The sequence below is a fragment of the Protopterus annectens genome, chromosome 1.part1 (assembly GCF_019279795.1).
Source record: "Protopterus annectens isolate FY-2018-M chromosome 1.part1, PAN1.0, whole genome shotgun sequence".
In the NCBI taxonomy this organism is placed as follows: Eukaryota; Metazoa; Chordata; order Ceratodontiformes; family Protopteridae; genus Protopterus; species Protopterus annectens.
This window is the reverse complement of record NC_056726.1, coordinates 1,137,160,322-1,137,172,600: the sequence shown is the minus strand read 5'-3', so window position 1 is coordinate 1,137,172,600 and position 12,279 is coordinate 1,137,160,322. Positions and strand designations below refer to the sequence as shown.

The 12,279-nt window shown below is 35.7% G+C and overlaps 1 protein-coding gene across 1 annotated transcript in view; it reads right to left on the bottom strand.

Annotated features, from left to right (window-relative positions):
- LOC122809101 (deleted in malignant brain tumors 1 protein-like) overlaps positions 1-12,279 on the bottom strand; it is a gene marked incomplete at its 3' end in the record, with an annotated part of 811,935 nt that overhangs the window by 166,620 nt on the left and 633,036 nt on the right. Inside the window, 1 exon segment of the mRNA XM_044080344.1 lies at positions 2,762-3,076. Within this exon segment, the coding sequence (XP_043936279.1) occupies positions 2,762-3,076 (315 nt within the window).

The window sequence follows — 12,279 nt, the reverse complement described above, 5'->3', positions numbered from 1 at the left end:
ATATATATATATATATATATATATATATATATATATATGTGTATACACACACACACACACACACACACACACACACACACACACATACATATATATATATGTATATATTCCTATTTTTACAATTTTATTCATATTTATTTCATATTTATTGCATTTTTATATATTTTCAAATGCATTTTTAGGATATTAATATGTATTTATAGTATGGGATTACATTACTCTAATTTAATACATATATCTTTTTACTATATATATTTATTTATTTACCTTAGTTTTGCATATTTCCATTTAACCACATATATGTTTATTCAATTACTTGCTCATACATTTTATGTGCATTCATAATTTTAGTATATGTATTCTATATATTTTATAAGGTAACGATGATATTATATGAGATGAAGTTGTTGTTTCATGCCATAGTGTTTGATGTTTTTATAACTGGTACAATATCGTTTTGATCTCGGTACACTGTTATTTGATTTTAATACTGTCACTTTAAAAATGGTTAATCCTGTTAGCAGCAAATGATGTAATCTGGGTCTTGGTTCTGTTTTTTAAGTCTAGTTTTGTTTTTTCTAGCTTTATCTGATGAAGTTTCTTTGATTGTCTAAAATTGAGACGAAACCGCTTATCTTGTTTTAACAATAAAGGATTTGGTTGCTCTAAGGAGAAGTGTTCATGGTCATGTTTTGCCTGCCTGCCTGCCTTCTACCTTGCTTTTTTTAACTCTATACTAATGTCTACTAACATGCATGCACACACTCAAACTCACACAAACACACACACACACACACACACACACACACACACACACACACACACACACACAAAACTGTATTACTTTTGCTTCATTTTTCCCTGTGCTCATTAAACATGTTGTTTTAAGTTGTAATTACAGAAGGGAAAGTAAAGCCACAAGTCTTTCCAATTATGATATACTAACTATTATCACTTCAGTTATTTCTTCAGTATTCCTTTTATTTACTTTTTAATGTTTGCTATACTGCAACATTTAGCAAGTGTACATTTTCAGTATGTGCTTCAAGGGGAGCTAATGCTCTACACTGAGCCACAGATGTGATATCAGATCCTCTTTGTACATTGCTACCCTGTTGGAGAGCATTAATCTCTTAACAGGTTATTGTGTTGAAGTTCCACCCATTTTCTAAAGATCACTTAAAAGGCTGAATAAAACAGATTACTACACTGCTAAGAAGTTTGAGCTATTCCAATATTTACACATATACATTACTTACAAAAATGTGAAGGGAAAAGGAACTGAGGAGGATGGAAGGCACGGATGAGCTACAAGCTGAAGCATAGATTATGTTCCATAGTTTTCATAACTTCACATTACTACATAAATGTCAGTGACTATTATACAACGATCCCCCATTAATATTCAAAAATGTGCATGCTGATTGGTCAGCATGCACATTGTAAATCAGAGTTATAGTAATGGAAAAAGGACCGGTCGCCAGGAATTTTTCCATTACTATAACTCTTTTTTGCAGCAACGGAGAATGCAAGATCTCCATTGCTTCATGCTGTCTCACTATGTTAAACGAGTTTAACATAGCGAGTGAGCTTTAAAAAAAGCAATGGAGATTCTGTTGCTTTTTTTAAAGCTGTCTTGCTATGTTAAACCCATTTAACATAGCGAAACAGTTTGTAAAAAACAACGGAGATCTTGCTTTCTTCGTTGCTTTTGTCCACAGCTCTGATGTACTGCATAGGCATATGCATGCGCAGTACATCAGAACTGTCGCAGAATTCCAGACAGCTGCAGAAGGGCAACAAGGAGGCATTATACAATGCCATTATTTAAGAAAAGTAATTATTTTTTTTCTTAAATAATGTCATTGTATAATAGCAATAACCCATTTCTGGGTGTGGGTAATGCTGGCTTTACCCACGGTTGGCTTTGTTTGGCCACTCGGGCTTCGCCCTCATGACCAAACCACACCAACCGTGGGTAAATCCAACATTACTCACACCCAGGCATGGGTTATTGCTATATTATACCACGGGCTCCTTAATTAACTTATAGACTTTAGCCCTGGTTCACAAATACTTGCACTGAGAGCAGGCTGACAGCAGACAATATAGAATGTGTACCCATAGTCCCAACTTTTCTAATTAAGAAAATAATTTATCAGAAGTAACTTTCTTCATTGTTTTTCCACAACAGAAAAGTAAACCTCTGGGTCTGTGAAACTTTGAGTTTCTTCTATAAATTATATGGAAAATGCTCAGCCTTGCACTTGTTTTAAAAAGGCATTTTTCTTCTGGATCCTACTGTGACTTACAGCAACTTATTTTTGGATTATATGGAAATGCTTACTTTAAGATTTAAGGAGAAAGAGATGTTTCTAAGCATTTGTGTTAAAGTGCTGTTTCTAATCAAGTGAATATGTAATGAAGCCCAGAGTTCATTGTTTTCTACATGGTCTAGTGACATGTTTACAGAACTAACAGTCTTATTTGTACTTCTGCATTAGAGAAAGAAATAAAACTTTGTTTCTTGTCCAAAATATTTACTCCAGTATTATCATTTTAAAACATAACTGCATGCACGCATATGTAGGTGTGAACTAATGAGTGCATATAAATGGATACAAGAAAACATTGGTTCTTTCTCAGTTCAATAAGATTTGTTTTGCTATGAACAGTACAGCATTTAATAAATAATTGTTGTTTGTTATGTCATGGAAGGCATTCATCTAATTACCTGTTGAACAAACAACTAACTAATTACCTGTAGAACAAATAACTCCAGCAACAGCTGAGCTATTGTTGACATTTGTTGATACTTCACCAGAGCAATCACTCAGAGCATACTCTGTTCCTGTACACTGAAAGTTTCTAAACCATGTGGAAGCAGAAACCATGCCAAAACTGGAATCGGTAACAGCTGCCAGTGCAAACCCATATCCTTGTGACCGGCATACAACATTTGCATCATTTATATCCCATCCTTCTGTTGAAACAGGAATCCAGGTATTTCTATAGAATATTTCAACTCTCCCAGAAAAATGGCTTGTTCCATTTGTAATCCTTGTAGTCCAGTAACCTATTAAAAGAAGTAAACAATGGTTAGTCCTCCACAAGTACTACTGAGCTATATTTAAAAAAGTAACTTAATGAGTTGATTATACCCTGAAATTAGCAAAATGGTAAATGTACTACACTGATATCTGTGAGATACATATAGCTTTTATAATGGGTGGAGCATAGTGGTTATAGTCTGGAATCAAGGAAAAGGCAGGCTTGTTAAGTACCTTTCTAAAAGGGGAGAAAGGAAATTCACCCCAGGGATCACTTCAGTCGCCCTGCTAGACAGGGGTCCAGGGAAGTAAATAGTGTGGGATAAAATAACAAAGTTATAGCTAGGGCTTATATAGCCCTAGGCCTAAGCCCCCAGTACCAACCTATGAACCTATGAAAGAAAAAAAGTGCTAACAAAACATTTGTTAGCACCTTCTTCAGTACCTAGGCTCTCTCTTCTCGTTAGATCATTAGAAGGGGTCAATGGCCACCACATAAAGGCAGCAGAACATTGAAAGTGATTTAAAATCCTTTTAAACACTTCATTTTAGAGTACGTTTTTTAACAGGGTGTTTATACCATTTTGGAATTCCCTTCTATTTTTTTTTTTTTTTTTTTTTTTGTGGTGGCTATTTATAAAGCACTTGCAATTGTAATACACATAGTGCTCTTACACTTTCTCTGTATATTCTAGTACATAGGAACAGGAAAATCTCTGTAAGAATAACCCTGTTAAGTGTTCTTGAGATGGATGTCAAAATTCACTTGTCAAGCTTCTCTCCTGAGGTGAATTTCTAGACATATCACATAATGATCTGATTATGTACCTTTGGACACGGTTAAGATTGTGTGTCATGCTACAGTACACAGAACTGCAATGGGATGAAATTCTGACAGTTTTTGAAAGATGTCCCTCACTTCATACTGATCCCCAAGTGTGACAAATTGAATTGTTAATCAGCTCTTAAAGTCGTTAACTCAAAATGATGCACTTCAGTACTGGTCACTGTGTCTAGTTGGGTTAAGCATCTTGCAGTTATAAAGGCATAAAATATTTAGTGCCGCCACACTTTTATAGGTGAAAATACATCAAGACAGCTTCCCATGTATTACAAAGTATTATGGTTGGATCACCAATCATAAATCCACTTATATTATGTGTCTTTAAAATGGATTCCAAGATTCATTCTCAAGTGAATTTCTTGGAATCCATTTTTCAAAATGTAACAAATACGTAAAGACTGGTGATCCAGTCATTACCTTCAATATTTGTGAAGTAGCACAAAAAGGTCTGGCATTAAAATAAATGAAATTAAGTAAATAAATCGATTCTTGGTATCAGTTGTTTTGTTCCTCTGTATAGTCGTTTAGACAACCCAAATAAACATGTTGCATTTACCACTTACACATTTACTTCAATATATCTTCAGGTCTGCTTCTTTCAACACAAGAGTTTGTATGATTCATATCAAGCACCTTGAATCTCTTTTACTCATACATTGATACTCCTGCATAACATTTTACTGCAGTAAACAATTCTATTAGTTTGTTCCTTAAATTTCCATTGTATCTATTGCAGACTAACCTAGATGTGTATATAGATACATATAGATATAGTTATAGATATAGTTATATATATAGATACAGATATAGATATAGATATAGATATGTATAGATAAATATAGGTATAAATATAGTTATAGTTCAAAATATTGACAGTTCCGCATGCAGACAAAGTGAAATTCGGTATCAGAATACCAACAGTTCAGAACACAGACACAGATTAGTGTGTTTGACTGAATGTTGGCTTCTTAGGGTTAGATTAAGGGTTAGGTAAGGTGATAGTTTTAGTGTCATACTTGTTTGCTGGTGCATGTTTCACTGTCTTTGCCTGTCTTGTTAGGTGGTATTACTGTGAAAAGAGCTTTTCTAAGGTAAGGTGCAGAGTTAGGGTTAAGGGCAGGGTTAGGTTTAGGGTTAGGGGTGGGGTTAGATTTAGGGGGAGAATTAGGGTTAGGGTTAGGCTTAGCATGAATTAATAAGTTGGGCAGTTAATGACAACCAGTTTCTTTGTAGTAAAATTAGCTTTCTGTTACTTTGCAACTTCTTTCTTAACAATTTTCTTCATCAAAAATAATAGACTTTTTTCCATTTGGAGGCAGATTGTTTTTGGGATCAACACGTAAATAGAATAATAGCTTTGACAGTAGTACTGAATTTGAGAAAAAGGTAATCTTCCTAGAAAACATGTCTCTGGTTAATCTTTGTTCCTGGTTAGACCCCCAGCAATAACCAGATAACTGAGTGAAGATGTTCTGAATTCCAGAAGGGTGTGTTTAAGAATACAGGTGGAGATACTTTCATGCAAATATCCTAAATCTTCTAGCCTAAATAGCATACTGTGTTAGGAGACATATCTAATACAAGGCTTATAAAGTTATTTCCATATCAGATCTGTGTGCATAAGATTCATTCACCTGAAAAAAGGATTCAACTTTACTTATAATAAATTGAAAGATTCAAAGAAACCTCATTGTCATTTAGGAAACACAAGTGCCACCCAAACAAATTTCAAGTGTCAGCTCTTTTACAGGAGAAAAGAAACACAAAAAGACAGACGTGATAGGTATTAAAGAATAAATAGTAACTATAGTACATATGTAAATATCTAGGCAGTTGATGCACATGCTTGTATACTGTTATATACACTGGACAACACTGACTACTAGATGATTGACACATAAAAATAAAAGTACAGTATACACATAGGTGAGATTGGGTGATATTGCACATAAGGAAGTGATTAGAATTCTGGAATTGCACTTGAAAGAGAATATATTAATTTTAGTATGCAATAAATAAACAGAATTACTGTATGAAAAAAAACAAAAAACAAAAGAATGAGAGCGTAACAATCTATTATAGTTTTGATACATCCAGATTTATGTCTGCATTAATGAGTCTTATTGCAGTTGGATAAAACCTGATCATGAATCTGGAGGCCCTGCAGCAGATACTCTGTAACCTTCTACCAGAAGAAAGTTTAGTGAACCGATATATGCTGGATGAGAAGTGTCACTCAGTATTTTGTGCAACCTCTTTTTACATTTCATTTCAAAGAGTTCCTGTAGGGTAAGAAGACTAGTGCCCACAATCTTTTCTGCTGTTCTTATTATTCTTTGCAGCTTCTCCCTTTCGGCCATTGTGCTGTTTCTGAACCATACAGTGAAGCTGCTGGTGATAATGCTCTCAATGGCTCCTCTGTAGAAGATTCTTAGAGCATTCATAGAGATCATTGCTTTTCTCAGCCTTCTTAGGAAGTGTAGTCACTGGTGGGCTTTTTTAATTAGCTGGCCTGTGTTTGTACTCCAAGAAAGATCCTCTGATATATGTACCCCCAGGAACTTTGTAGTTTGGACTTTCTCCACTTCTTCACCATTGATCTTGAGGGACAGATGCATGGCAGAGCTCTTTCTGAAGTCAATAATAATTTCTTTTGTTTTATTGACATTCAGGTCCAAATTGTTTTTATTGCACTATTCAGTTAGGGACTTGACTTCATTCCTACACCCACTGTCATCATCAAAATCTGTAAGTCCCACCACTGTGGTGTCATCTGTGAATTTGATGATGTGATTGTTGCTAGCTTTCACAGAGCAGTCATGCGCAAGGAATGTGAAAGCAGAGGACTCAGCAGACAGCCCTGGGTTACTCCAAAGTTGATTGTAATCCTCTCTGAAGTGTTGTTACCAGCACAGGTCCTTTGTGGTCTTCCAGTCAGGAAATCAAGGATCCACTTGCACAGCTCTTTATTTATGCCAAGGTTGATTAGCTTTTCTATAAGTTGCACTGGAATCAGCATACCACAAATCTATGAATTACCTTTATTTTAAATTAATATTTTTTGTTTGTTCTCTCCACTGTAACTGTTGATGTGCTGCATACCACTGTAAAAACATGTCTTTTGTAATTTGTGTGTATACTGATCATGTCTAAATAATTAAGTGTATCTGTCATTTTTCTATGTGGAGCTTTTCTCCCTGGGCCTCTGCTGAAAAAAATGGCCTTTTCGTCTCAGACACCCCTGGTTAACAAATGTAAAATAAATAAATAAATAAAATATTGAATGCTAAGCTGAAATCTATGAACAACAGCTTGGCATAATTGTTCTTTTCAAGATGTTCCAATGTGAGGTTAAGTGACACTGAAATGGCATTAGCAGTTGATCTGTTTGCCCAGTAGGCAAACTGCAGCTGGTCAAAGGATTGGAGTAGTACTTTAGTCAGCCTCTTAACCAGTCTTTTGAAGAATTTCACTACAGTTGATGTAAGGGCCACTGGCCTGCAATCATTTAAACAGGTGGGTTGGCTTTTGTGGGCAGAGGGATTATGTTGGTAACTTCGAAGCATGCTAGTACTTTTTCCTGGACAAAGAGGTAGTGAAGAAGTCCATCAGAAGTATGCTGATTTGGTCTGCACAACCTTTCAATACTTTCTACAGAATGTAGAAAATAAGGTGCCATGAGAGCCAAACTTAAAAGATGAAATCCAGTAGATAAAACACAGGTTTATTATTTGATACACAACTAACAGAGACTGCAAGTTGAGCGCTTTCACGTTATGTTATTTATCTTCATTCATCAGACATCAAGGCAGCCTAAAAACCATCTGTTTAAATAGGTATGACTCACAGGTCATATGCTTAAACTAGCAAATCAGAATAAAAATAATAGTAATGTAAATTACTGAAGTGGAAACATCATAAAATCTTAAAAACACATGTTAATGTCTTAAAGGTCTATTAGCTAAAAAAGGTTTAAGTGCCATTCTATCATTTAGACCAAATTTATGCGCCTGTAATTTTAATATCCACTTCCCTTCTCTTTCCTCAACTTTGTTTTTGATATCCCCTAGTCTGCCATTTTTACCTACTAGCTCAAGAACCTGAAATTTAAAGCAGTGTGCTGGTCCTAGTTCCTTTGTGTGTTTAGCTAGGGCATTGGTGGTATTACATTTACCTATAGCATAAATATGCTCCCTAATACGTTCTCGTAAGGTTCTGGTTGTCATGCCAACATAGAAGATTAAACATTGCTGGCATCTGGCTATGTATACCAAACAATCGGACTTGCAATCGGCATAGCATCTGAAAAAATAAGTGCGTTTGGTATGGGGATGTATAAAACAATCAGTGTTGGATATATGTCTGCATTGATTGCATGTATGACAGGGGTAGGTACCCGTCTTGGTTAGTGACTCATTCGGTCTTTCAACCCTATCATAACAAAGTAATCTGTTAAGAATTACAGGCGCATAAATTTGGTCTAAATGATAGAATAGCACTTAAACCTTTTTTAGCTAATAGACCTTTAAGACATTAACATGTGTTTTTAAGATTTTATGATGTTTCCACTTCAGTAATTTACATTACTATTATTTTTATTCTGATTAAACAGATGGTTTTAGGCTGCCTTGATGTCTGATGAAAACATAAACATAACGAAAAAGCGCACCCCTACTGCAGTCTGTTCGTGTTGTGTATCAATAAATCTGTGTTTTATCTACTGGAGATTCATCTTTTATTTTCTACACTATTGATTCTTCTCGATTTGAAGGTGCTTTATCCAGCAAGAGTTGTTTTTTTTTTTACACTTTCTCCAGAATGTTATCAGGGCCAGCAGCCTTCCTGGGGTTCACTTTCCTCAGCTGGTTCCTTACATCCACAGCATTGAAGTTGAATACTTTTGGTCATTGAAAAGCTTTACAGCCTTCAGGTTGTTCTTCTCTTTAAACTTGCCACAAAATGTGTTTAGATTGTCCATAAATTCAGTGCTATCATTGCACTGAGCTGACTTGGTCTTGTAGTCAGTTAGCTGTTGAATACCATGCCACAGGTTTCTTGAGTCTTTCACAAACTCAAAACATCCTTGTATCCTCTTTCCAAACTCCCTCTTGGCCTCCTTCATACCCTTTTTTGGATTACCCTTTGCCACATTTAAACCCTTCTTATCCTTTGCCCTGAAAGCAGTGTTTCTTGCGCTAAGCAACTTGTACACCTTGCTGTTTAGCCCTTGTTTTTGGTTGGCTCTTACTTTAATATTTTTGATGGTCATTACATCCGCCAAGCATTTGGATATATAAGCTATAGTTGTCTCAATATATTCATCTACGTTCACCAGATTGTTTACCTTGGCTGCCTCCCTGAAGACATCCCAGTTGTGGTTTTAAAGCAGTCCCTGAGACTTTCCATGGCTTCTTCATGCCAGACCCTGTTTTGTTTCACAGTGGGCTTATCTCTGATCAAGAGAGGTTTGTAAGCTGGTATTAGTTTTATGGAGATGTGATCAGAGACACCCAGGTCTGGCTGTTGTACAGGTATGTATGACTGTTTTATTTATTTATTTAATTTATTTAACATTTGTTTACTGGGAAAGTCTGACTTGGAACAAAGCCAATTTTCAACATCAGCCTGGGAAGAAACGCTCCAGATGCATGTCTTTGTTATGTTTTATGTTAGTTTAAACCTTGTCCAGAGTATTTGATCCCCTTGTGGGAAAATCCACAATTTGATAAAAATTGGGTAGCACCTCTCTGAGATCGGCTTTGCTGAAGTCACCAGCTGTCATAAATGCACAGTCAGAATTATCGCACTGCAGTTCACATATAGTTTTACGCAGTATATTCAGTGCTTCAGTGATGTTAGTACTTGGTGGTATATATACAGCTGCTACATAGACACCATTTAGTTCTCTGGGCACATAAAAAGGTCTGCATTTCAGTATCAGAAATTCCACATTTACAGAGCAATGTTCATTCACAATGTTACAGTTTTTGTACCAGTTATTATTCACAAAAATGCACACTCCCCTCCTTTAGCTTTTCCCCATAGAACTAGGTTCCTATCAGCTGTGAACAAAGTGAAACCATCAAGGGTGACAGCACTGTCACTAATCCTGTTATTTAACCAAGTCTCTGTAAAGATTAACAGACAGGAATTTTTCACCTTGTTTGTGTGGTGATATCTAGCCTGCAAAAGTCCATCTTGTTGTCTAATGAGCATACATTTGCTAACAGAATTGAGGGAAGTGCAGGTCTGTGAGGCTTTGTTTTCAATCTGGCAGCAATTCCAGCTCTACAGCCTCTTTTCCTGGTTCTGTTACATCTCTTCCCTTTCGGTTTCATCTTGATTGTTTCAGAACCTTCCATTTCCTGATTTAGGTACTTTGAAACTTGTTTGGTTAGGATGTTGAATTCTAGCAGTTGTGTGAATGTTATAGACCCCAGATACTCCATAGTTAGCAGGGAATCATGGCACAATTGAATACTTCATTTCCAGAATTTTCTTTCTGCTGTAAGTTCATTTAAATGACTGGAAAATGATTGTCTCATTTTTTTTTGCCAGAAAAATAAGACAGCTTAAGCAATCCTGTATCATGAGCTAACATAGCTGCACCACCATTTTTTTTCCGTTTGTTAATTTATATTTGTCAATTTGAATTTGTCATGGTATTTTCAGTTGTATCACCATGGTAACTATGACATGCTGCCTATCTTGATATCTTAGCACTGCTGTTAAATTTTCACTGTTGAAATAATACCTTTATATTGCATTTTCCATACCTCTTTTAAGATAAAAGTCAAATGTGATGGCCTTCCATTCAGCTGAAATTCCCACTGTATACTTTGGTCTCCCAAAACAACAAGAGCGTACTTCTACCTCTCTGTTTACATACTCTAAATCCACTTTCCACTCTTGTGCCCAACTCGCAGCATGCAATTCTCCATTCCACTGCATGTTTAACCTTTAGTAAAAACCTTAGAACTATAATTGATTGCCTCAAGAAATATGGGCCTGAGCCCAGATTTTGCAGACAATACCAAAGAGGTTCACTTTCATTTTATCGCTTATCTCCACATAGAGTCCAAGCTAATGTTTTCCATTTAAAAATATATCTTCTGGCCTACACTTGACATTATATATTAATTTGAGCTACTTTATAGTACCTTTTTGAATCTGGCACTTCCAACTATCCCTAGTATACGATAAAATTAAATGCTCCTACAAAAACCCAGAGTACAGTCTTATTTCAAATGAAGTCAGCTATAACTCTTTTTACAGTCTTCATAAAATCAAAAAGACAGTAAGCTGGGAAGGACTGAAAAGCATATAATCATAGGGGTACGATAAAAATATAATCACCTGAGTATGCTAATATGACTCTAGTTTTATCATCTTCCATATTCTAATATCATCATTAATTCTACTGAGGGATTCCTCATATGTATTTTTCTTCATGAAGGCAAGTAATGCATTGCCAAACCATATGTCCAGGTATTTAAAGCCCTTTGATTTTCAAAGATGTGGATGTTGTACTGAAATATCAAGCTGAGGTGTATGGTTTATCCATATACTATTTTTTTTCACTCTTTCTGTTTATCTTACATCCTACTATATCACAATTTCTGAATATGCCAAAACAGCTCTATCAGATTCTAGTCAGGTCTACAAAGTGATACAACAATTGTTTTGGCATATAAAGCCATTTTATGCTCTATCCCACCCAAATCGCTATGCTCTTTGGCAGAAGCTCTAATTGCTGCAGTGAACATTTCCAGGTACAAGACAAAAAAAAATTTGTTGAGAGATACGAACCTTGCCTAGTTTCACTTAGTTACTATAAATGATGTTAAGAGCCTCGTATGCATTTTACCTAGGTCTTTAACTGCATACCAAACAGAACAACTCATTAATTTTTTTGCTTGGATTCTTGGTAACACAATTCTTCCCTATAAAATTATTTTTGATATCTAAGGTGATCAAAACCCCTTTCTTCCACTTTGTTGGGCATCTCCAGTGCTTACTGAAGTTCTAATAATTTTGTCAAACATATGCCTTCCTTCCAGAAACCAAGAATGATTCATCTCACCCAAACCAGGAATCTGTTGTTCTAGGCATCTGAGTAACAATATCAAAGCAATTTTATGGTCATGTTTTAACACTGATAGGGCCAATGGGAGGCTGACAGCTTAGGATTCTTACCTTCCTTAGGTATCATCCACACTACTATGTAATTCCAAGGCCCAGGAATCTGTCTTGTACTTAGAAATTCATTAAGCAGTTTTGATAGCTGGTTTCCAAAAGTCTAACAGAATCTCATCTTCCCCCTCATTTTACATGTAACTTTCTTTTTGCAATTACTGTAAGGGTGACAGGAAGAGAAGCAGGTGT